The 26,790-nt window shown below is 43.3% G+C and overlaps 1 protein-coding gene across 1 annotated transcript in view; it reads right to left on the bottom strand.

Moving 5' to 3' along the window:
• LOC137332914 (cytochrome b-245 heavy chain-like) overlaps positions 1–25,745 on the bottom strand; it is a 34,193-nt gene extending 8,448 nt beyond the window's left edge. The window contains exons 1-9 of the mRNA XM_067996940.1: positions 25,647–25,745; positions 25,440–25,535; positions 23,438–23,548; positions 12,880–12,964; positions 11,994–12,136; positions 11,182–11,363; positions 9,620–9,749; positions 8,970–9,062; positions 7,855–8,105 (exon numbers count right to left, since the gene is read on the bottom strand). Coding sequence (XP_067853041.1) covers positions 7,855–8,105; positions 8,970–9,062; positions 9,620–9,749; positions 11,182–11,363; positions 11,994–12,136; positions 12,880–12,964; positions 23,438–23,548; positions 25,440–25,535; positions 25,647–25,691 — 1,136 coding nt within the window. The 5' untranslated portion in view covers positions 25,692–25,745. The remainder of the gene's footprint in view (positions 1–7,854; positions 8,106–8,969; positions 9,063–9,619; positions 9,750–11,181; positions 11,364–11,993; positions 12,137–12,879; positions 12,965–23,437; positions 23,549–25,439; positions 25,536–25,646) is intronic.
• Between the last annotated feature and the right edge of the window lie 1,045 nt (positions 25,746–26,790).

The following is a 26,790-nucleotide window of genomic DNA, read 5'->3' on the forward strand; positions in this document are numbered from 1 at the left end:
GGGTGTGGGGGGGTTAAATTGCTAAAAATGTGAATCTGGACTCCAACCCGCTGCGAAAGCGCCTACTTCTGGTTTTTCTGCGGCAGGTTGGGGGGGTGACCGAGTAACCAGCTCTGGGGAGGCGGGTTGGTGATTTTAATATTTAAATGAGGCTGCATTCCTAAGATTTTGACAGCCATTTAAATTTAATGCTGCCGGCCGGGTTCCCAGGGCTCGGGAAACCTGGCAGCTGAAGGGAAGCCGGAGCAGCTGGCTCCAGCAGGTAAGTGCTTTTCTAGCTCTGCTTGTGGGCCAGAAGGAGAAGGCGTGCTTCCCCCCCCCCCCCCCCCAGCCCATCAAGCAAACCTTCTGCTGCGATCTCTCCCTCCCCATGTTCGTCCGTCCCCCCTTCCCCTCCCACCCCGTGATCGTCTGTCCACCAGTGATGTCTCCCACCAACAATGTCTTTCCCCCCCCCCCCAACACTCTCGCTCTCTCCCTCCCGCAATCTCTTCCTCACTACTGTGCTACGAGTCCTCCCCCCCCACCCCCACCGACCTTCTCGATTGCCGGGGACTTGTCCCCAACAGTTCCCGGCTGCTCCTTTCTACAGCAGGCTTTCCCGCCCGCCAGCTGGTCAACCTATCAATCTGGCCGGTTGCTGGGAGGGAAACGGAGTAAATATCCATAAATATTTAGTCCCCATAAATATCGGGGCCCGCATGTCTGCCCAGGTATAGCAAAGATACACATTACTTACACAAAACTCCTTGGAAATGGGGAACTTTTTCAAAATTAATTGGTTCTCCTAAAAAAAAAACTCAGTAAATTACTCAATATTCACCTTGGTATAAATGCTAGCCATGCATCCTGTCAATGAGATGGCCTGGCAGTGGATTAGACCGTGGTCACTATTAATATTCCTCGATAATTAGAGTTATCTACAGCTAACCCAGTCTCTATGAGGCAGGCTCATAGGCAGGTACAAGTGCCAGACATCTCAGGCACCAGGATCAGCGCTCTGCTGAACACCAGGCCTGATGATCTCTCATTGCTTAACAGGACCCTTTTTAAGTTGGATTCTCAACATCTGGGATCTTTCTAAAAATAAAGGTACAAATAAATTGGATTTCATTTTAAGGTCGCATTTTCTGTTTCCAGTCATATATATATATATAAATTTGGAGCATTGGTGATATCAATGCAGGAACTGGCTGGAGAGGAGATACTGTGTGGGAGGACACTGAATTAACACCAGTAAAGTTACAGGCTGTGAATTTACAGGCACCTTGCAGGGAGTTTTGGGCGTAAGTGCAGCACACCAGCATGTGTTAGAGTGGGACTGGTGTCTACCCCGTAATGGCTCTGCTGGTATTCCCATTCGGATCTGGGGCATTCTATGTGTTTGCAGCCGTAGCTGTTGGGAGGTTATTGTAATATATTAAATGAGGATAACTGATGTGGGAGCGGCAAAAACCCATGACTTATGCCCCCAATACAGCAAGGATAACATAGAATGAATGAAAAGAGGCATACCATTTGCCAGCATCAGCTGATATAGGCATAAGTATACCACACAGAGTAGTTGAGGCGAATAGCATAGATACATTTAAGGGGAAGCTACATAAGATGAAGAGGGTGGGAAGAGGCTCGGGTGGAGTATAAACAGCATTGAATCATAGAAAGATTACAGCACGGAAGGAGGCCATACAGCCCATTGAGTCCGTGCCAGCTCTATGCAAGAGCAATCCAGCTAGTCCCACTCCCCTGCCTTATCCCCGTAGCCCTGCAAATTTTTTCCTTTCAAGTACTTATCCAGTTCCCTTTTGAAGGCCCTGATTGAATCTGCCTCCACCACCCCCTCGGGCAGTACATTCCAGATCCTAACCACTCACTGTGTAAAAAAGCTTTTCCTCATGTCACCTTTGATTCTTTTGCCAATCACCTTAAATCTATGTCCTCTGGTTCTTGACCCTTCCGCCAATGGGTCTAGACCCTTCATGATTTTGAATACCTCTAGCAAATCTCTTTGCAACCTTCTCTGTTCCAAGGAGAACAACCCCAGCTTCTCCAGTCTATCCACGTAACTAAAGTCCCTCATCCTTGGAATCATTCTAGTAAATCTCTTCTGCACCCTTTCTAAGGCCTTCACATCTTTCCTAAAGTGCAATGCCCAGAACTGAACACAATACTCCAGTTGTGGCCGAACCAGTGTTTTATAAAGGTTCATCATGACTTCCATACTTTTGTACTCTATGCCTCTATTTATAAAGCCCAGGATCCCATATGCTTTTTTAACAGCTTTTCTCAACCTGCCCTGCTACCTTCAATGATTTGTGCACATATACCCCCAGATCTCTCTGTTCCTGTACCCCTTTTAGAGTTGTGCCCTCTAGTTTATATTTCCTCTCCTCATTCTTGCTACCGAAATGTATCACTTCGCATTTTTCTGCGTTAAATTTCATCTGCCACGTGTCCGTCCATGCCACTAGCTTGTCTATATCCTCTTGAAGTCTATTAGTAACCTCCTCACTATTTACTATCCTTCCAAGTTTGGTGTCATCTGCAAATTTGGAAATTGTGCCCTGTACACCCAAGTCCAAGTCATTAATATATATCAAGAAAAGCAGTGGTCCCAGCACCGACCCCTGGGGAACACCACAGTACACCTCCCTCTAGTCCAAAAAACAATCGTTCACCACTGCTCTCTGTTTCCTGTCCTTTAGCCAATTCTGTATCCATGTTGCTACTGCCCGCTTTATTCCATGGGCCGCAATCTTGATGATAAGCCTACCATGCAGCACTTTATCACGCCTTTTGAAAGTCCATATACACCACATCAACTGCATTGCCCTCATCTACCCTTTCTGATAACTCTTCAGAAAACTCTTATCAGGTTAGTTACACATGATTTGCCTTTAACAAATCCGTGCTGGCTTTCCCTAATCAATCCACACTCGTCCAAGTGACTGTTAATTCTGTCCCAGATTATCATTTCTAAAAATTTCCCCACCACTGAGGTTAAACTGACTGGCCTATAGTTGCTGGGTTTATCCTTACACCCTTTTTTGAACAGGGATGTAATATTTGCAATTCTCCAGTCCTCTGACACCACCCTCATATCTACAGATGTTTGGAAGATTATGGCCAGTATCTCTGCAATTTCCACCCTTACTTCTCTCAGCAACCTAGGATGCATCCCATCCGGACTGGGTGACTTATCTACTTTAAGTATAGCTAGCCTTTCAAGTACCTCTTCTTTCTCAATTTGTAGCCCATCCAGTATCTCAACTATATCTTCCTTTATTGAGGCTCTGGCAACATCTTTTTCCTTGGTAAAGACAGATGCAAATTACTCATTTAGTACCTTGGCCACCCCCTCTGCCGCCATGAGTAGATCTCCTTTATGGTCCCTAATTAGCCGCACCCCTCCTCTTACTACCCGTTTACTGTTTACATTCCTGTAGAAGACTTTTGGATTCCCTTTTATTTTGGCCGCCAGTCGATTCTCATACTCTCTCTTTGCCCCTCTTATTTCCTTCTTCCCTCTTAATTCCCCTCTGAACTTTATATATTCTGCCTGGTTCTCACTTGTGTTATCAACTTGACATCTGTCATACGCCCCATTTTACTCACTATCTCTTTTGTCATCCAGGGAGCTCTGGCTTTAGTTGCCCTACTTTTCTGCCTCGTGGGAATGTGCCTGGACTGTACCCGAATCATCTCCTCCTTAAAGGCCACCCATTATTCAATTACAGTTTTGCCTACCAATCTTTGATTCCAATTTACCCAGGTCAGATCTGTTCTCATCCTATTGAAATTGGCCCTCCTCCAATTGAGTATTTTTACTTTAGAGTGGTCCGTATCCTTTTCCATAGCTATTCTAAACCTTATGTTACTATGATCACTGCTCCCTAAATGCTCCCCATTGACACTTGCTCCACTTGGCCCGCCTCATTCCCTGGAACCAAGTCCAGCAATGCCTCCTTCGTCATTGGGCCGGAAACGTACTGGTCAAGAAAGTTATCCTGAACACATTTCAAAAATTCCTCCTCCTCTGTGCCCCTTATATTATTATTGTTATCCCAGTCTATATTAGGAGAGTTGAAGTCCCCCTTATTATTACTCTATGGCTTTTGCACCTCTGTAATTTCCTTGCAAATTTGAACCTCTTTATCCTTCCCACTAGTTTGTGGCCTATAGAATACACCCAGTAGTGAAATGGCAACTCTTTTATTTCTTAACTCTAACCAAATAGATTCTGTCCTTGACCACTCCAGGACATCTCTCTCCAGTACTGAAATATTCTCCTTAATCAATACTACCACCCCTCCCTTCCCTTTCTTTCCTTCCCTATCTTTCCTGAACACCTTGTATCCAGGAATATTTAGTACCCAATCCTGCCCTTTTTTGAGCCAGATCTCCGTTATCGCCATGGCATCGTATTCCCATGTGGCTATTTGCGTCTGCAGCTCACCAACCTTGTTTATCATGCTTTGTGCGTTTACACACATGCACTACAAACCAGTCCTAGACTTTCTTGTACTCTCTCTTAGTCTGATCCCACCTAATGCTGTACCATTACTTGCTCTAGTGCTATCTTTCTCTCCCGAACCTTTGTGCCCCTTGTTTCTCCTTTCCAATGCTACATCCTGGTGCCCATCCCTCTGCCAAATTAGTTTAAACACCCCCCCCACCACCACCTCCACAGCACTAGTGAACCTCCCCGCGAGGACTTCGGTCCTAGCTCCGTTGAGGTGCAATCTGTCCGGCCTGTACAGGTCCCACCTTCCCCAGAACGGCTCCCAATGCCCCAGGAATCTAAAGCCCTCCCTCCTGCACCATCTCTCCAGCCACACTTTCATCTGCTCTTTCCTCCTATTTCTATACTCGCTAGCGCGTGACACTGGGAGTAATCCAGAGATTACCTGTGAGGTCCTGCTTCTTAATCTCTTTCCTAACTCCTTAAAATCGGCCTGCAGGACCTCATCCCTCTTTCTACCTATGTCGTTGGTACTGATATGGACCACAGCCTCTGGCTGTTCACCCTCCCCCCCCAGTCCTATCCTCAGCATAGACCAGTTGGGTCGAATGGACTGTTTCTATACTGTAGATTCTATGTAATTCCATGTAAGTGCTTTCCTTTGGAGCCTGTTGTCTGGAGAAGCTTTGATGAGTGGCTGCTTCAGCTGCAGGAGAGATTTTGGAGCTTTTTTATAATTGCATCTAGACCGAGCTGACCTTTCCCCTGGCAGCCTGAGGACATGTGAGACCACATGGAAAAGGTTCTGAGTAACAGTTATGGAGTCCCCAATGGGCATTTCCTTGTAATAGCTCTGCTGCCAGCACCCTGTTAATGTGGGAGAAGGGGTTTTAAGGTCCTGCACAGAAGTAATTCCTGTAAGAGGAGTTGTCAACACATATTGTAAGAAACAGAGTTAGTGAACGTCTAAACCACACTGCAGTGTGAAGGCTGACTTGTGCAGCTATTGATTTTAGAGGGTGAACAGTGTGTTGGTGTCCATAATATCAGAGGAAGAAAAGGGTCAGTGGCCAGTCCATTACTATGCCTGCCTTCAGCAGGTCATTAAACTTTTTCCAACACTGGTCTGCAGTTCTTCTTTGGCTGTCTCTATATCCTTTCTTTGGGTGTCTCTATCTCCCTTCTTTGGGTGTCTCCATCTCCCTTCTTTGGGTGTCTCCATCTCCCTTCTTTGGGTGTCTCCATCTCCCTTCTTTGGGTGTCTCCATCTCCCTTCTTTGGGTGTCTCCATCTCCCTTCTTTGGGTGTCTCTATATCCCTTCTTTGGGTATCTCTATTGCCATTCTCTGGGATCTCTATATCCCTTCTTTGGTGTCTCTATTTCCCTTCTTTGGGTGTCTCTATATTCCTTCTCTGGGGTCTCTATCTCCCTGCTTTGGGTGTCTCTTTCTCCCTTCTTTGGGTGTCTCTATATCCCTTCTTTAGTGTCTCTATATCCCGTCTTTGGGTGTCTCTATCTCCCTGCTTTGGGTGTCTCTATCTCCCTGCTTTGGGTGTCTCTATCCCCCTGCTTTGGGTGTCTTTACCTGTTCCTCACTTGGAGACATTCTTTAAAGTGCCACAAAATCTCACATGAGCCATCTATTAGAGCTACCTACAAATCAACTCAGTATTGCAAAGGTTCATTACTTGCCTGTAGCTCCTCCAATCTCCTGCTGAAATCTTTAGCCATTCCTGGGGGGGGGGGGGGGGGGGGCGGAATTTTTTATTGCCAAGCACAAAATGGGCGATAGCGAATCAGCAGCCCATTTTACACTTTGCCCGATCTTATTTTCCACAATTGAATTGGCGAGGTGCAAAACAGACAGCCAATTCGTTATCACCTGTTTTTTGCCTGGCGATAAAAGTTAAAATTAACCCCCCCCCCCCCCCCCCACACCATGTCATTTAAAAACTGCACTTGAAATTTACAGGCCCCTAGTGCAGTGCTCATGTGTTACATGAGAGTAGGATTCAACCAATGATAGTGGGTGTGCAAATAAAATTACTCTGCTTTCTAATGTGGGGTCAGCGCTAGAGTGGACTGGCAAGTGGAAGTCCTATCCTCACAGCGCATCAATGGAATTTCGAAGCCGCAGTTATTAACATATAGTGCTGGCTGGGAGTAGTCTCTGAACCCAAAGATTGAGGGAATTGGATTAAGATCAACATATATTGCCATTAATCCAGGTACTTGTCCCAACCCAAATGCTATCGTATAAGTGCCATCTTGCACTCTTACCTATGAGTCAGAAGGTTGTGGTTTCTAACCCCATTCCAGGACTTGAAAACATAATCACTTCAATCTAGTACTGAGAGAGTGTTGCATTGTTGGAAGTGTCATTGTCTCAGATGAGATGTTAAAACTTGTCTGTTCATATGAACATAAAAGAACCCATGGTACAGATCAAAGTACAAGGCCAACGAGTCATTTACCTTATTTGCTGTTTATGACCCTTGTGTGCAAATTGGCTGCTGTATTTGCCTACACAAAACAATATTGACAATACAGTACTTTGAAAGTATTTAATTGGCCGTGAAGCGCTTTGGGACATGCTAAGGATATAAAAGGTGCTATATAAATGCAAGTTCTTTCTTGTTTCATAAATTATACTAAAATATGGACAGGAATGTTTCAACCTGTATTTGTCAAAGGAATCTAATAAAAACACAAAAAAAGTAAATTGGTATTGTAGCATAACCACAACTTGGCATTTTTTCTGACTATCAGCACAAGATGATTACATTTTCTATGTTTTTATCCATGCCTTTGTTACCTCTAGACTCGACTATTCCAATGTTCTCCTGGCTGGCCTCCCACCTTTCACCCTCCATAAACTTGAGCTCATCCAAAACTCTGCTGCCCATAACCTAACTCACACCAAGTCCCGTTCTCCCCTCACCCCTGTGCTCGCTGACCTTCATCGGCTCCCAGTCTGGCAACGCCTCGATTTTAAAATTCTCATCCTTGTTTTCAAATCCCTCCATGGCCTCGCACCTCCCTATCTCTGTAACCTCCTCCAACCCAAAACCCTCAGAGATCTCTGCGCTTCTTCAATTCTTGCCTCTTGTGCATCTCTGATCTTAATCGCTTCACCATTGGTGGCTGTGCCTTCAGATGCCTAGCCTCTCAGCTCCAGAAATCCCTCCCTAAACCTCTCTGCCTCTCCACCTCTCTCTCCTCCTTTAAGACACTCCTTCAAACCTACCACTTGGTCACCTATCCTAATATCTCCACATGTGGCTCGGTGTCAAATTTTGTTTGATAATCACTCCTGTGAAGCGCCATGAGATATTTTACTACGTTAAAGGCGCTATATAAATGCAAGTTGCTGTTGTTGTTGTTGACCTACCTTGGTTGCATTTGTTTTACTGCGTCAGCTTCATTCTCTCCAAATGCTTCAAACATGCCATCTGTCCAATCACCAGCTGATCGAATGTGCACACTAAAGCAATCCTCTTCTGGGGCAGAGGTCAGAGTGAAGGGGTGCCACTCCAGCTGTGAGATGGATGGACAGTTCATGAAGATGTATTGTCCTACTTCCATTTTAAAACCCTTCTTCTGCATCTGCAGCTCAAGGACCTTCGACGGATGAACAACAGCCTGGAACAGAAATTACAGTAAGTCTAAACACAGCATTACTTTTAATGTAATTCATGTGAATATTGGTCATCGAGGTGAGAATGTAAACATCAAGCTCTTTGAGACCAGGCTTAGATGTAAGGTAAAACTCTAAGACATTATGGGGTCTAATTTCAACATCGTTGCGCCCGTTTTCAAGGCTTGAAACAGCCATAATGATAATCAATTTAGCTGTGCAGAGGCCTGCGCCTGATTTGCACAGGTGCTCAGCCACTGCTAAATTGGACGGGGCCTTTTCTAAGTCCAGTGGCCATCTGCAATGAGCGCAGGCTTCATTTCAATATTGAAATGCAGCTCCTGTGCCCATTTTTGACCCGGATGTCTAAATTCGTTTAGACTAGCCAGAGCAAGCTCTGACCAGTATTTCCAGCTCTTGAATTGTCTAACCAGTAGTCCTTAAAGGGACACATGCAAGTCGCTCAAAAAATGGCTCCAAAACTTCTTGAAATGTCCATTTCTGCACAGGAAGAGAGATAAAACTGTGATCTAGGCTCACACTCGAGCACCTCTGAGAAGTTTACAACCAACATTGCAGAGGCCTCAGGAGGAGTACATGGAAAAGTCCTGAAGAGGAAAGAAAATCTATAAATATAGGAAAATATATATTTTTAAAATTTCTTTATGCGAAAACGTATCTGCAGAAACTCTGTGCTAAGTACAGCGATTAATCACTTAACCGCGTTTACTTCTGGTCCAAATATTATGGGCATAGTTTGTAAGAATGATTGATGGGATGGTAGGATAAGGTATGACTGTCGGCACACTCTTGTTCCACTTTATAAAAGTAATAACATCTCGTATCAACATATCATTTTATTTTTTTACCTTGGTGATGACAACCCTCTGTTGGGATCGATACAGTCGTATTAATCTCTCACAGACATACAGTATCATCGGCCCAAGCACCCACTTCCAAGTCTGGAATAGAACAACATATTGTAAGGAGAACACCTAAACAGTGATATCAGTGAGTTACCAAACTAAAAGGCCCATAATAACTGAAGACAAGTGAAGGCAGATGGCTCAGTGCAAAGCAGCAAAGACAGCAATTTTAAAGAGGGGAAAGGCTCACAATCTGATGCAGTTTCTTCACATTGTGAATTTAATGAAGTTATTGTCGGTGAAGTGCTGGAGTTATCAGAAATCAGTTACATTCGTATGGATTTTCACACCCTTTATTGGCCTTGTTATAAAAACACACTGACTACAAAATGGTGGAGGGCACCTTTAGAACTTGTATATCTCCTCATAACAAGTTCTTTCGCTCAGCTTACTGTCATGGGGAAGCGACAAATTTCCCACAGGGAGGGAAATAAATTATAAATGGGAATCACGCAGTGTTACTTTGTAGCTTCTAGCTGCTGCCATATTCAGCCCGATTGGAGAATGCCGAAAGTAGTTCTATGGAATGGGCATGATCTGGAGAGACCTTGAGACGCAGAGGAAAATGAATAATTCATTACAAAAATACTCACCATAGGATCTCCTCCCTCAAACGAAGGGACCGGACATTCCTGGATCTTCCCCCACTCTTCCGTGCGATTTTGACAGTACATGTATTTATGTACCTCCATACTTTCATCAGTCTGGTGTCGAACAATACGGCTGAAAAAAAAGGCTTGCTCCATTAAAAGGAAAGCAAAAGTGAGGTGGTTATCAGAGAGCCAGGCAGGTCAGCAGATAAAATTACAATTACACACACAATGTACTGCAACACTGGGTTGTTGTGACTCATTTTCAAAAGCTCCAGATGAAGCTATCTCTACAACAGTAACTTTTCAAGATATGTTTGTGGTTTTTTTTATTTCTATTTAACGCAGTACTAAAATTACCATTTGGCATGATAATTCCTGCTAAATTGGTGTTGGACACAATTATGGGTGTGATAATTATCTGCACTCTTGAGGCTGACGTTCATAACACACTGGACTTGATTTTAAGTAGGGGTGGGATCTGTGCATGTGGGGGGCCTGGACGAGCGACAAACTCGCATGCTGAGGCCCAGAGAGATTTTGACTCCCGGGCCTTATTTAAATATTCAGGCTCGGACTCCCGAGTTACCTTAAGCCAGAACTAAGTCTCCACATCTGTTTCCTAAACTTTTTCCCCCATCTCCCCAGAAAGTACTAACTCTTGCTGGGTTACAGTCCCAGTGGTCTGCAGCCCACTGTTACCTTGCTCAACTTGCTGGTCTCCCGCCTTGCACCCTCCATAAACTTGAGCTCATCCAAAACCCTGCTGCCTATATCCTAACACGCACCAAGTCCCTTTCACCTCTTGTTCCTGTGTTGAATGACCTACATTGGCTCCCAGTCCGGCAATGCCTCAATTTTAAAATTCTCATCCTTGTTTTCAAATCCCTCCATGGCCTCACCCCTCCCTATCTCTAACCTCCTCCAGCCCTACAACTCTCCGAGATTTCTGAGCTCCTCCAATTCTGGCCTCTTGTACATCCCCAATTTTCTTCGCTCCATCATTGGCAGCTGTGCCTTCAGCTGCCTAGGCCCTAAGCTCTGGAATTCCCTCCCTAAACCTCTCTCTCCTCCTTTAAGACGGTCCTTAAAACCTACCTTTTTTGGTCACCTGACCTAATTTCTCCTTATGTGGCTCGGTGTCAAATTTTGTTTGATAATCGCTCCTGTGAAGTGCCTTGGGATGTTTTACTACGTTAAAGATGCTATATAAATGCAAGTTGTTGTTGTTGTGTCCATGCAATGCAACTGAGGGTTAAGCACTGCAGCTGAGCCTGATCCTGTTCTCATGTAATGACCATACGTTCACTCGCCAGCAGGAGTCACCAGCGGCAACCCTGGCTGAGTTTTTTTTCTGCTTTTGCACAAGTAGTAGTGCTCTACCACCATCCACAGTAGGGACCTTTAACTCAGCTCAAACCAGGGATTGAACCTTCCCCCAATACTAATAGCTGCAGTTATGGTCCCTATCTGTTATTGTGCACTTAGTGATATGGAATTTCTCTTCACAAATAAAAACCATTTGGAAATCTCATCTATTTTAAGTAAGGTATCACTGTAAGTACCCAATTCCATGGATGACGAGTCCTGCAAAAAATATGACAAAGAGATGGTGTGTAAACCAGAAGACCTCGAAGTACGATCTACGAATGGTGTCTGTTGAGGTTGTGATCATGAGGATAAGCGCAAGTGTGATGATGACTCCAGTTATTCCAGCCACAGTGGTGAATGCAACATAGGTGGGCGTCTGAGGAGGAGATGCATACATGTTAACTACAGCAGCACTTACCAAAAAGCAGTGATTCTGACTAAACAGATTTTCACACTTAATCCAACTTGATAAAGGCTTTTTATGTCTGTACTAGCATTTAAAAAGACCCTTTTAAAAGAGACAGTTTTACTATCAGGAGCCAAGATGTACAGTCTCATCATAAAGAACCCCTTTATAATTTTTGTAATATTTTATTTGGGATAATTTTTAAAAGTATAAGTATTTGCTAATATACAGAGGAAATTTGAGGAATTATTTACACAAAGGAGGATGAACACAGAATTGAATTGACATAATCTTTGAAGTGCCCTCTTTTAATGTATTTCTGCTGATGTTAATCCAGCTCCCTCGAAAGGAAATCAAAAAGAAGTTTTTCACCTAAGGGTAATAGTGTTACAACGTAGGTTACCAGGAAATGCCTTTGAAACAGACAGGATAAATGGGTTCAAGAGAATTGGATGTGCTTCTGGAGAGAGAAAGGATTGAGGGATGTGGTGAGAAGGTGGGTAGAAGAAGTTGGCCTTTCAAAAAGGAATGAGCTAGTTGCGTATAATGGCTTTTTTTCTGTTAAAAATTGTTACATACTTACAAGAGAGCACTTCTTACCGTCTGATCTGACCTAATAGGATTCAACCAGTCACTGGTATTTCCCCCAATTCGGGACAGCACAGCGTCCAGTGACTGTTGTGTTGATTGTCGACTGTTGTTGAACCATTCGAAGTTCAGTAAATGTGCCACAATGTGAATTGCTGTGGGAACAAGATGGCCACAATGTTAGGTAGCAAATATGGGTCACTTTTCTCTTCCCCAGACCAAGACTTAAAGCAAACCCTTATTGGAGATGAAGTGAAAGATCACGTTGCCTTTATTTAGGTGGAATCATATAGACAAAACTGCTGTACAATATATCCACCCCTATATGGGCAATTAGACTGATTAGACTGATCAGAATACATCATACAACATATTTCCTGCCACCTGCATGTTAGCAAAGCTGAGCATTCTTGCATCCGGAGTTGTTACACACCATGGGGGAAGGGACAGGGGATTAAAAATATAAAGGACCAACTTTCCTGGTGTAATTGATCAAAGAGCGGTTGATTGCACTAAGCAAGGCTGGAAAATTGAATTAAATTTTTTTTTAAATCCACAGCTTCAGCCAGTACTACATTGTGATAGGCACGGCAATAACTTCCCTCCACCCTACCTAAGCCAGACGCTCTGGCAGGGAAGCCTGACCAAATTATTCAAATGATCCTGCAAAATCAGCTGGGGTCTGGGGTGCAAGCAATGGGGTAGGCAGAAAAATTGTGCCCTGCTTGAAGTTTTGCCACCGTTGCAGCTACGAGGAAAATCTCTCCCTCCCATAGAATTACGTGAGCAAGGAAGTCATACATTTCTGAAAAATAAAAGCAAATCGAAGCCTTGCATTTTCTCGATGCAAGGGCATTAGAAGAATGCCATCTTCCTCAGATGGCACTGAAAAGCCTACCCGTGTGCAAGGCGATCATGTAAGCCACCAGCTTATGGAACGTGATGTTCTTGTCCAGCTGTTTTCTTGCACTGCACCTGCAACACTAACACAAAGTAGAAGACAAACAGTCAACATCCAAGAAGAATCTTACTAAGCAGTCAGACTTTACTGTGATAGGAAATGGAACATATCAAAAGCTTTCCGACTCGGTAATTCTGACACATTATCTGCTGAAAATGAAGAACTAGTGTTTTCAAATAATATTTTTCTTTAGTTTTCACATTTGTGTGGCGTTTGCAAGGGATAAACATAGGAGAATTTTTAAGAAGCAGGGAAAGGCAATTAGGCCGAACAAGTCCATCTCTTTTTGATAGACCACCTACTTTCCTACTCACTGTTTTCTTCAATTCTTCCCTCTCCAGAAACACATCTAATTATATTTTGAATACAGTCTTGCACTTCACTTGAATGATCTTTTCTGGTATCTTATTTTATTAGAAATTGTTTTCTTTTGTTAGTGGGTTCCATAGAGAAACCCTAGAGAGCTGGTTACAAAATGGTTAAAATTGCACAGAGGCAGGAAGAGTTTGCAAGCAGTTGGGGCCTTCCACTGATGGTACGATTGAGATGACAACCTCATCACATGGATAATTGTGGACACTGACCCAAGTCCTACCAGTTTGTGGCAAGCACACTGGAGTTTTCACTACAAGCTGATGCATGGTGTTGGGACCAAATCACCTACTTGCACAGGAATGGTGCACATCACAGGGGATCAAGAATCATAAAATCATAACATTTTACAGCACAGGAGGAGGCCATTTGGCCCATTGCACTTGTACCAGCTTTCTGAAAGTGCTTTTCGTTTAGTCCCGTTTCTCTGCCCTTTTCCCATGCCCTTTAAATATTTTTCTTTTTCAAATATTTATCTACTCTTTTAAAAGGTATTATGGATTCTCCTTCCATCACTGTTTCTGGTAGAGCATTCTATGTCCTAACAACTTTCTACGTAAAAGCATTTCTCCTAACCTCTCCCTTCATTCTTTTGGTGCTCTCTACTTATTGATTCAGGCTGGGAGGAAAAAGAGGGAAGAGCTATAGTGATAGGGGACTCAATTGTAAGGGGAATAGACAGGCGTTTCTGAGGCCGCAACCGAGACTCCAGGATGGTGTGTTGCCTCCCTGGTGCAAGGGTCAAGGACGTCTCGGAGCGGCTACAGAACATTTTGGAGGGGGAGGGCGAACAGCCAGCTGCCGTGATGCACATAGGCACCAACGATATAGGTAAAAAAGGGGATGAGGTCCTAAAAGCAGAATATAGGGAGTTAGGAGGTAAATTAAAAAATAGGACCTCAAAGGTAGTAATCTCAGGATTGCTACCAGTGCCACGTGCTAGTCAGAGTAGAAATAGGAAGATATTTCAAATGAATACGTGGCTAGAGGAGTGGTGCAAGGAGGAGGGATTCAAATGGGGGAGGTGGGACCAGTACAAACCGGATGGTCTGCACCTGGGCAGGGCCGGGACCGCTGTCCTAGGGGGAGTGTTTGCTAGTGCTGTCGGGGAGGGTTTAAACTAAAGTGGCAGGGGGTTGGGAACCTGAGCAGGGAGACAGAGGAAAGCGTGTCAGGAAGGGACAGAAGGTATGGAGTAAAAGGTAAAGTGTTAAAAAAGGAAAAAGCAGGAACTAAGTGTCACAAAACATATTTGAAAGTTCTTTATCTGAATGCATGTAGCATTCGCAACAAAATGGACGAGTTAACGGCACAAATAACTACGTATGGGTATGATCTTGTGGCCATTACAGAAACATGGCTGCAGGGTGACAACGACTGGGAATTAAATATGCCAGGGTATTTAACAATCAGGGAGGACAGGCAGGAAGGAAGGGGAGGTGGGGTGGCAATGTTAATAAAGGAAGGACTCACTGTAATACAGAAAAATTATATTGGGACAAAGGATCAGGATAATGAAACAGTTTGGGTAGAGATAAGGAATAATAAGGGGAAAAAAACACTAGTGGGCATAGTATATAGGCCTCCTAATAGTTGCAACACTGCTGGAAGAAGTATTAATCAGGAAATAGTCGGGGCATGTAATAAGGGAACAGCTATAATTATGGGGGATTTTAACTATCATATTAACTGGACAAATCAAATTGGGCAGGGCAGCCTTGAGGAAGAGTTTATTGAGTGTATTAGGGATGGATTTCTTGAGCAGTATGTAACTGATCCTACAAGGGGGCAAGCAACCTTGGACCTGGTCCTGTGTAATGAGCCAGGATTAATTAATAATGTCCGAGTTAAGGATCCCCTTGGTTAAATTGCATATCCAATTAGAGGGTGAGAAGGTTGGTTCTCAAACAAGCGTACTGAGCTTGAATAAAGGAGACAATGATGGTATGAGAGCGGAATTGATTAAAGTGGACTGGGAAAATAGATTAAAGGGTAAGACGGTACATGAGCAGTGGTGTTCATTTAAGGAGTTATTTTACAACTTTCAAAAAATATATATTCCACTGAGGAAAAAAGGGTGTAAAAGAAATGACAGCTATCCGTGGCTAAGTAAAGAAATTAAGGATAGTATCCGACTAAAAACAAGGACATATAAGGTAGCCAAACTTAGTGGGAGGATAGAAGATTGGGAAGTCTTCAAAAGACAGCAAAAAGTAACTGAAGGATTGATTAAGAAAGGGAAGATAGATTATGAAAATAAATTAGCAAAAATTATAAAAACAGATAGCAAGAGTTTCTACAGTTATATAAAAAGAAAAAGGGTGGCTAAGGCAAACGTAGGTCCCTTAGAGGATGAGACCGGGAAATTAATGGTGGGAAACATGGAGATGGCAAAAATGCTGAACAAATATTTTGTTTCAGTCTTTACGGTAGAGGACACTAAGAATATCCCAACACTAGACAAACAGGGGGCTCTAGGGGGGGAGGAGCTAAATACGATTAAAATCACTAAGGAATTGGTACTCAGTAAAATAATGGGACTCAAGGCGGATAAATCCCCTGGACCTGATGGCTTACATCCTAGGGTCTTGAGGGAAGTGGCGGTAGGGATTGTGGATGCTTTGGTAATAATTTTCCAAAATTCTATGGACTCAGCAAAGGTCCCGGCAGATTGGAAAACTGCTAATGTAACACCCTTATTTAAAAAGGGTAGTAGGCAGAAGGCTGGAAATTATAGACCAGTTAGCCTAACATCTGTGGTGGGTAAAATTTTGGAGTTTATTATTAAGGAGACATTAGCGGAACATTTGGATAAACATAATTTAATAGGACAAAGTCAGCATGGCTTTATGAAGGGGAAGTCATGTCTGACAAATTTGCTTGAGTTCTTTGAGGACATAACGTACAGGGTGGATAAAGGGGAACCAGTGGACGTAGTGTATTTAGACTTCCAGAAGGCATTCGACAAGGTGCCACATAAAAGATTATTGCTCAAGATAAAGAATCACTGGATTGGGGGTAATATTCTGGCATGGGTAGAGGATTGGTTATCTAACAGGAAGCAGAGAGTTGGGATAAATGGTTCATTCTCGGACTGGCAACCAGTAGCCAGTGGTGTTCCGCAGGGGTCGGTGCTGGGTCCCCAACTCTTTACAATCTATATTAACGATTTGGAGGAGGGGACTGAGTGTAACATATCAAAGTTTGCAGATGATACAAAGAAGGGAGGGAAAGTAGAAAGTGAGGAGGACATAAAAAACCTACAAGGGGATATAGACAGGCTGGGTGAGTGGGCAGAGATTTGGCAGATGCAATACAATATTGGAAAATGTGAGGTTATGCACTTTGGCAGGAAAAACCAGAGAGCAAGTTATTATCTTAATGGCGAGAAACTGGAAAGTACTGCAGTACAAAGGGATCTGGGGGTCCTTGTGCAAGAAAATCAAAAAGTTAGTATGCAGGTGCAGCAGGTGATCAAGAAGGCCAACGGAATGTTGGCTTTTATTGCTAGGGGGATAGAATATAAAAACAGGGAGGTATTGCTGCAGTTATATAAGGTATTGGTGAGACCACACCTGGAATACTGCATACAGTTTTGGTGTCCATAGTTAAGAAAAGACATACTTGCTCTCGAGGCAGTACAAAGAAGGTTCACTCGGCTAATCCCGGGGATGAGGGGGTGGACATATGAGGAGAGGTTGAGGAGATTGGGACTCTACTCATTGGAGTTCAGAAGAATGAGAGGCAATCTTATTGAAACATGTAAGATTGTGAAGGGGCTTGATCAGGTGGATGCAGTAAGGATGTTCCCAAGGATGGGTGAAATTAGAACTAGGGGGCATAATCTTAGAATAAGGGGCTGCTCTTTCAAAACTGAGATGAGGAGAAACTTCTTCACTCAGAGGGTAGTAGGTCTGTGGAATTTGCTGCCCCAGGAAGCTGTGGAAGCTACATCATTAAATAAATTTAAAACAGAAATCGACAGTTTCCTAGAAGTAAAGGGAATTAGGGGTTACGGGGAGCGGGCAGGAAATTGGACATGAAGCTGAGTTCGGATCGGTCAAGGCCCTGTGGGTGCCGGAGCGTGCCCAGGGGCTGAGTGGCCGGGTCCTGCTCCTACTTCTTGTGTTCTTTAGATTTGAGGTTAGGATCAGATCAGCCATGATCTTATTGAATGGCGGAGCAGGCTCGAGGGGCCGATTGGCCTACTCCTGCTCCTATTTCTTATGTTCTTATGTTTCACTGACCAGTGGAAATAGCTTTCCCTATTTATCTTATCAAAGCCTCTCATAATTTTGGGCACTCTCTTTCACGTCTCCTTTTAACCTTCTCTGCTCTAATGAAAAGAGCCCCAGTTTGTCTAGTGTCTTCCCAAATCTCTTATCCTAGTATCATCTTAGTAATCTCCTCTGTACCTTCTCTTTTGCCTTGACATCCTTTCTAAAGTAAAGCAACCAAAAAGGGACACAGTAATGTATGACCTAACCAATGATTTGTACAGTTTTAGTATACCTCTTTGCTTTTGTACTCAATGCTGTAAACCTAGGATCTCATATGCTTTTTTATTTACAACTTTATTAACTTGTTCTACTTTTAAAGATTTGTGTCCCTGAATTCTTAAGTCTCTCTGCTCTTCTACTCTTTTTAAAGTTTTGTAATTTAGTATGCATTTCCCTCTCCTTATACTTTCTTCCAAAATGCATCACCTCACATTTTGCTGTGTGAAATTACATCCAACACCTATCTGTGCAACATACTAACCTGTCTACATCGACTTTTACATAACCATGCTCCCTATCTTTGTTTCGTCTGCATATTTTGACATTGTGTCCCCTATACCTGAATCCAGATCATTAATGTATATTGAGAAGAGCAATAATCCTGACATTGATGACATCAATGCGAAGTGATATTTCAGTAGGAAGAACGAGGAGAGGCAACATAAACTAGAGGGCATAACTCTAAAAGGGGTACAGAAACAGAGAGATCTGGGAGTATATGTGCACAAATCGTTGAAGGTGGCAGGGCAGGTTGAGAAAGCGGTTAAAAAAGCATACGGGATCCTGGGCTTTATAAATAGAGGCATAAAGTACAAAAGTATGGAAGTCATGATGAACCTTTATAAAACACTGGTTTGGCCACAACTGGAGTATTGTGTCCAGTTCTGGGCACCGCACTTTAGGAAAGATGTGAAGGCCTTAGGGAGGGTGCAGAAGAGATTTTTTAGAATGATTCCAGGGATGAGGGGCTTTAGTTACATGGATAGACTGGAGAAGCTGGGGTTGTTCCCCTTGGAACAGAGAAGTTGCGAGGAGATTTGGTAGAGGTGTTCAAAATCATGAAGGGTCACGACAGAGTAGATAGAGGGAAACTGTTCACATTGGCGGAAGGGTCACTAACCAGAGGACATAGATTTAAGGTGATTGGCAAAAAAAACAATGGTGACATGAGGAAAAGCTTTTTTACACAGCGAGTGGTTAGGATCTGGAATTTACTGCCTGAAGGGGTGATGGAGGCAGATTCAATCATGGCCTTCAAAAGGGAACTGGATAAGTACTTGAAAGGAAAAAAAAATGTAGGGCTACGGGGATAAGGTGGGGGAGTGGGACTAGCTGGATTGCTCTTGCATAGGACTCGATGGGCCAAATGGCCTCCTTCCATGCTGTAACCTTTCTATGATTCTATGATTCTTGGTGAGCACCACTGTTTACATCCCTCCAGTCTGAAAAACATTCATTAGCCATACTCTCTGTTTTCTATCCTTTAATCAACTTTCTATTCATGCTCCCACACTCCCTTTATACCATTGGCCTTAATTTTATCAACAAGCCTCCAATGTGACATCTTATCCAATGCCTTTGAAAATCCATGTCCACAGCATCTGTGCATATCCATCATCAATACACTCTGTTATTTTCTCAAAGAGCTCTATTAAATTTGTCAGACACTACTTGTCTTTTACAAGTCTGTGCTGGTTGTCCTTAATAAGCCCATGTCTTTCTATGGCCTAAAGAAACTGACCCTGTATCAATGCTAGGCTGACTGGGCCATAGCTACCTGGTTTATCTCTTTCTCCCTTGAACAGAGGTGTTACATTCGAAACCTTCCGTTCCTCTACAACAATGTCCATATCCAGTGATATTTGAAAGATTGTGATCAGAGCCTCTGCTATTTCCTGTTGGATTTCCCTCAGCATTCTAGAATGCGTGACATTAGATTCTGACACCTTTTCTATTTTGAGTTCCACCAACTCTTTCAGTATTATTTCCTTATCCTCAGTTATTTTATCTAATTGCTTCACCTCCTATTCTTGTATTCATACTGAAAACAGAGGCAAAGTACTAATTTAGTATCTGCCATTCCTTCATCCTCCATGAGCTTTCCCTTCTTGTCTCTAATCAGCCCTACCCTTTATCTATCTATTCCTTTACTTTTTATGTGCCTAATAAAACTTTTACTATTTCCCTTTATATTCCCAACCAATCTATCATGATATTTCCTCTTAGCCTTTCTGATCTTTTTTGTTTCCCCTCTATATTTTCTGCTTGATTTTCTTTTGTATTATTAGTATTAGATTTATCATGTGCCTCTCTTTTTAAGTCTTTTTATAATTTATCTACTTATCCAATAAACTTTTGTTGCACCCCCTTTCCTTCTTATGAGAGTATATTTAGCATGCACCCTAATCACTGTGTTTGAAGGTTTCTTTCCAATTTCTCTGGACTAGTCACATTTTTATTTAATTGAAATTTGCCTTTTTCACTGTGTTGTACTGTTATTTTTGATTGTTCACTCTCCTTCTGAAGAATTTAAAATGTGAGGCATGAAATCATGTGCTTATCAGATCTCGAGTGCAGTGAAGGCCGGTTGGTAACATTTCCTTTACTTTTATTTTTACTGTAAATCCAAAGGACTATCAAATCTTACTCAATCAACTTTATTGGGCACCGATGACTAATGCCAAGTGCTCCTGTAGGTGTAAAATAAAAGTCAGCAAGATTTTTTTTATTTTCAGTGTGTTACCAGTCCAGTGTCAGTGGAGAATAAACAAGCACCATTAGGCTGATCCCTAGTGTCAAAGACCTGAGTTATGATGAAAGACTGAAGGATCCTGTTTCAAAGAACGCATCTGAAAGGTGATCTTATAGAAATGCATAACATAGTTAAGGGAATGGGAAAGGAAAATCCCGAATATTACTCCAATAACGTTCACCTGAGGAAGGAGGAAGCCTCCGAAAGCTTGTGAATTTAAAATAAAATTGCTGGACTATAACTTGGTGTTGTAAAATTGTTTACAATTAAATTAAATTGTGAGAGTAGGACAAAAAGACACAGGTTCAAACTAGTAAAAAGCAAATTTAGGACTACTGTTAGAAAATATGTCTTCAGACAAAGGGGAGGTAGTTTTAACTTTTGGCGATAATGTAACACAGGTGATATCGGATCAGCCGCCCATTTTCCACCTCTCCCATTGACTTCAATAGAAAGGAAAATCGGGAGGCCACTCCAGTATCACCCATTTTACACTATCGCCAAAAGTTAAAATTACCCCAAAAGGGTGGCCAATGCATGGAATGGACATCCAGATCGAGTAATGGAGATGTAAACCCTGGAATCATTTAAGAAATAATTGGATGGTACAATGGGGTAATTGTAGGGTTTTGTGGACAGATAAAATCATAGAATGGTTACAGCATAGAAGGAGGCCATTTGGCCATCGAGCCCGTGCTGGCTCTTTGTAAGAGCAATCCAGTTTGTCCCATAACCCTGCTCTTTCACTGTAACCTTGCAAATTTTTTCCCTTCAAGAATTTATCCAATTCTTTTTTGAAAGCCGCGATTGAATCTGCTTCCACCACCCTTTCAGGCAGCGCATTTCAGATCATAACTATTCGCTGCGTAAAAAAGTTTTTCCTCTTGTCGCCTTTGGTTCTTTTGCCAATCACCTTAAATTTGCGTCTCTGGTTCTTGACCCTTCTGCCAATGGGAACAGTTTCTATTTATTTACTTTATCTAAACCCTTCATGATTTTGAATACTTCTATCAAATCTCCTCTTAACCGTCTTTGCTCTAAGGAGAACAACCCCAGCTTCTCCACTCTATCCACATAACTGAAGTAAGATGGGCTGAATAGTTGTACTCAATCTGTAATTATCTTGTAATTTTATAATCTTGTAATGTAAATCCATGTGATTTCTAGGGACTAAATGTCATTCGTTCTGTGTAACTGGATGTATCTGTGTTGCAAACTTTTGCAAAGGCTGCTCTGAAACTACTGCAATTGTTACGCCAGTACAGAGGTAACACATAAAGATTTCACTTCAATGCAACTCCCAGTCCTCACCTTGTGCAATTATGAGATAGAAATTCGATTTGGGAAGGTAAGTAAGACAAGTTTAATTAAAGTCAGCAACAACTTTCTCTTTAAAGGATTCACTGACAGAATAAGAGATGCAGGCACACCCTTGAACAAACCACACATATCTACAGAAGATTAGATTTCAAGGAATAAAAGTATTACATTAAAAAAAGAACACAAGGGCAGACTTTCCTCTTCAATGTCTGGGTATAAGAACTTGGCAGGACGAAAGTGTTTATCATAAATTCAGACACAAGGTGTTCACGAGTTTCCACCCACTAATTCTGTCCATCAATTTTCTTTTCTTTTACTGTTATTTTCCCCACCTTTCCCGAAGGTATTGACTTTTTGTTGAAGTATGGCTCTTGTTGGAGTGCAGTTTTTGGAGTGTGGTTCTTGTTAGATTTCAGTTCCGTGAGCACTAGTTGCCCTATGGTACCTTGCCCACATGTAAGCCTTGGCAACAAGTGCCAGTGGCTTATCTCCCTTGGGTGGCATCCAAAGATGTTTACTTTCCAACAGGGGTCACTGGATAATAGTCAGGAGTGCTGAGACCAGCACAGACTGGGAATCAAACTCAGGACCTTGCTGGTCTGTGTGGGAACATCTTCTTTTAAAATGTGTGCAAGCTTTATTCCCTTTAATTCAGGAATTGTTCTTATAACAGTAAAGGAAATGGCTGGGGACAAAGTAGAACTAAAGTATAAGCGAACCACTTAGTTACACTGTGGGATCTAACATCCTGAATGATCTATTCTGAAATTCTTCAGATGAAATGTTCCATCTTTATCATATCTGACAGAGACGAGTGGCACCATTTCTTGGTGGCAGATTCCCAGTTCAGTGTTATTCTGTCCTTCCTTCCAATATGGAGCAATACAGGTGAATTCTCATCTACGCTCCCAAGCTGTTCAATGTTCAAGGCCTTTCTCTCACAGATGGACCAAGCCCAAAGCATGATACTTGATTAATATGGATATAAGCAGGTTATGTACCTTGTGAAGTTTTTGCATAACTAGCAAAGCTTGAATGAAAATATAACATCTGGGAGTGGCTATATTAGTGCCAGGAATTCCCCAGGGGCTTCTTCCGTTCCGCCACTGTAACTTTGACGGAAGTTACAGCGATGCAGCGGGAGAATTCCCTGGCCAAGCGGAAAAGTGCATGTGGAAAGACTATGTCATGGTATGCAAACCTACTTGTTTGTCTGCATTCATATCATGTATTTTGTTTTCTCATCTCCTCTAATTTTGCTGCTTTCCTCTCCTATATCGACAGTAACTCATGCTGGATTACAGTTCAACAGCTTTTGCTGTTCTCCAATATCTTGGCATGTGCCTATTCTTTGTGTGTGACCCTAGACAGTAAGTGGCTGGACATTATGAGCAGACTAGTCGGCCATGGAGGGCATCACAACTGTCTTCACCTGCCATCCACATATTCCAGCAGGGCTCACTAATTAGTCATCAACGGTGGGTACCCACCCAGGCTGATTTGTCCTCTCTCCGAAGCCCAGAGTTGCTAAGGCCAATTGTAGCACCAACCTAGCTGAGGTGAAATAACTATAAAGACCAGGGTTTGAACCTTGGACCCTTCTAATCTGTGTGGCTCACTTCCTCAATGGGTAATGCATTTATTCATTGTGCCACCTCATTATGTTAAACAAGCTAAACAGAATTTACCACAGATGGAACTATTTCCAAGTATCTCACTCTATGTCAGAGCTACTGCTGTTGTGATGAGAAAAGAAAGGGACGTTTCTTACGGAGCAGGATCCTCTGAGGAAGGACAGTAGATTCCGGCACACAGGCAGCAGGATCAACAAGCAGTTAAAGTTGAGGCAGGCAGCAGGAGCTCGTGCCCAGGCCAGTGCAGACTACAAACAAACACAGGAAGATACAAGTAAACTTTTTGATTCCCCTTGCACTGGTCAGCTGTGCTTAACATATTTTGTTGTGAGAATTTACGGACTGGTTTTAACTTTCGGCGGTGGTGGAAAAGGGGGATTGGCAGATTGGTCACCCATTACATCCCCCCCGAATTAGGCAGGGTGTATAACAGGCCTCCATTCTGCTACCATCTGCTTTCTGCTCTCGTCAAAAGTTAAAGTCAGCCCTATTTAGTTTCTAACTTTTAAATTAGTGTGCGAACTATATATCCCACTGTCCCACAGTGCTCCCTCTCTGTATCCCACTGTCCCACACTGCTCCCTCTCTGTATCCCACTGTCCCACAGTGCTCCCCCTCTGTATCCCACTGTCCCACAGTGCTCCCTCTCTGTATCCCACTGTCCCACACTGCTCCCTCTCTGTATCCCACTGTCCCACAGTGCTTCCCCTCTGTACCCCACTGTCCCACAGTGCTCCCCCTCTGTATCCCACTGTCCCACAGTGCTCCCCCTCTGTATCCCACTGTCCCACAGTGCTCCCCCTCTGTATCCCACTGTCCCACACTGCTCCCTCTCTGTATCCCACTGTCCCACAGTGCTCCCCCTCTGTATCCCACTGTCCCACAGTGCTCCCTCTCTGTATCCCACTGTCCCACACTGCTCCCTCTCTGTATCCCACTGTCCCACAGTGCTCCCCCTCTGTATCCCACTGTCCCACAGTGCTCCCCCTCTGTATCCCACTGTCCCACAGTGCTCCCCCTCTGTATCCCACTGTCCCACAGTGCTCCCCCTCTGTATCGCACTGTCCCACAGTGCTCCCCCTCTGTATCCCACTGTCCCACAGTGCTCCCTCTCTGTATCCCACTGTCCCACAGTGCTCCCTCTCTGTATCCCACTGTCCCACAGTGCTCTCTCTCTGTATCCCACTGTCACACAGCGTGCCGTGTCTGTATCCTACTGTCCCACAGTGCTAACTCTCTGTATCCCACTGTCCCACAGTGCTCCCTCTTTGTATCCCACTGTCCCACAGTTTGCCCCCTCTGTATGCCACTGTCCCACAGTGCTCCCTCTTTATAGCCCAGTGTCCCACAGTGCTCCCTCTTTATATCCCACTGTCCTACAGCGCTCCCTCTTTATATCCAGAGCCCTACAGTGCTCCCTCTTTATATCCAGAGCCCAAAAGTGCTCCCTCTTTATATCCCACTGTACTACAGCGCTCCCTCTTTATATCCAGAGCCCTACAGTGCTCCCTCTTTATATCCAGAGCCCTACAGTGCTCCCTCTTTATATCCAGAGCCCTACAGTGCTCCCTCTTTATATCCAGAGCCCTACAGTGCTCCCTCTTTATATCCAGAGCCCTACAGTGCTCCCTCTTTATATCCAGAGCCCTACAGTGCTCCTTTATATCCCACTGTCCTACAGCGCTCCCTCTTTATATCCCACTGTCCTACAGCGCTCCCTCTTTATATCCAGAGCCCTACAGTGCTCTCTCTTTATATCCCAGTGCCCCACAGTGCTCCCTCTTTATATCCCAGTGCCCCACAGTGCTCCCTCTTTATATCGAGAGCCCTACAGTGCTCCCTCTTTATATCCCAATGTCCCACAGTGTTCCCTTTATATCCAGTGCCCCACAGTGATTTCTTTATATCTATTCAAAATATGTAGGGTTAACTCAGAACATTCCTGTTACTGTGACACATATCTTCAATACTAATCAGAAATTGCAGCAATAAGCACAGTTACTCATAAACTATTAATATTCTTGTTAAACTGCTTTTAGGAAAAAATATCAAAAAGATTATTCTAATTGCACACTGGTGAAGGAAACATTACAGACATGAAACTGAACTTCAAGAAATAACTAAAGTGTAAGTACTTACTCCAATAATTTCCCTCGTGTAGTAAAATTCTGGATTGTACTCATAAAACATATAGTAATAGACAAACAAAAAGATGTTGATTCCCAGCCACACCACCTGCAAGCAAAAAATTATAAAGATCACTTCAGCTCTCAGCAGTAAGCTCTTCCATAGCCATTATGGTTGAAGAGAAAAGACTCAGCAAAGTAGTCTAAATGTTCTCCTTACAATGACCAGAGCGGACAGCCCGTGGTTAATCACCCAGTTGCTCATGGTTCCAAAGCTCCTGTGATTCAACTGCTAATAAAGCAATTAACTCAAGATATATTAACCCAATAGAAGAGGCGGGATGGGTGTTGGCCAGGTCAGGCTTCAAGGAAGTACTTGTTGATATTTTTTTCTAAATCAATTCTCTCTTCCTCTCTGTCTGTCTATTCCTGAATTGACACAGATGTTTTTTTGCAACCTCATACAGGAAATAATAAAGTATACCTGATTTATATGGAGCCTTTCACATCAGAACATCTCAGAGCACTTCACAAGTACTTTTTGAAGTGCAGTGAGTGCAATGTAGGCAAATGCAACAGCCAATTCAGATCAGGAGCATCCAAGAGTGAATAAACCAAGAGCGATCACTCAATCTCCTTTATGGTAGTGTTGTCTGCGGGAGAAATGTTGGCCAGTACCACCACCAACAACAACTTGCATTTATAAAGTGCATTTAACGTAGTAAAACTTTCCAAGGCGCTTCACAGGAGCAATTATCAAACACAATTTGACACCGAGCCACATAAGGAGATATTAGGACAGGAGAGATAGGTTTTAAGGAGCGTCTTAAAGGAGGAGAGAGAGGCGGAGAGGTTTAGGGAAGGAGTTCCAGAGCTTAGGGCTGAGGCAGCTGAATGCACGGCCGCCATTGATTGAGCGATTAAAATTGGGGATGTGCAAGAGGCCAGAATCGGAGGAGTGCAGAGATCTTGGAGACAGGGAGGGGCGAGGCCATGGAAGGATTTGAAAACATGGATGGGAATTTTAAAATCGAGGCGTTGCCTGACCGGGTGCCAATGTAGGTCAGCGAGCACAGGGGTGATGGGTGAACGGGACTTGGTGCAAGTTAGGATATGGGGAGCAGAATTCTGGATGAGCTCCAGTTTATGGAGAGTGGAAGATGAGAGGCCGACCAGGAGAACATTAGAATAGTCAAATCCAGAGGTAACAAAGGCGTGGATGAGGGTTTCAGCAGCAGATGAGCTGAGGCAGGGGCGGAGACGGGCAATAATACTTCCTGATTTAGTTTGAATACTTACATAGGATCTGTTTAACATTTCTTCCAAAGGATGGCACCACAGACAATGCAGCACTGCCTCAGTAC

This window comes from Heptranchias perlo, chromosome 15 (assembly GCF_035084215.1).
Source record: "Heptranchias perlo isolate sHepPer1 chromosome 15, sHepPer1.hap1, whole genome shotgun sequence".
Classification (NCBI taxonomy): Eukaryota; Metazoa; Chordata; class Chondrichthyes; order Hexanchiformes; family Hexanchidae; genus Heptranchias; species Heptranchias perlo.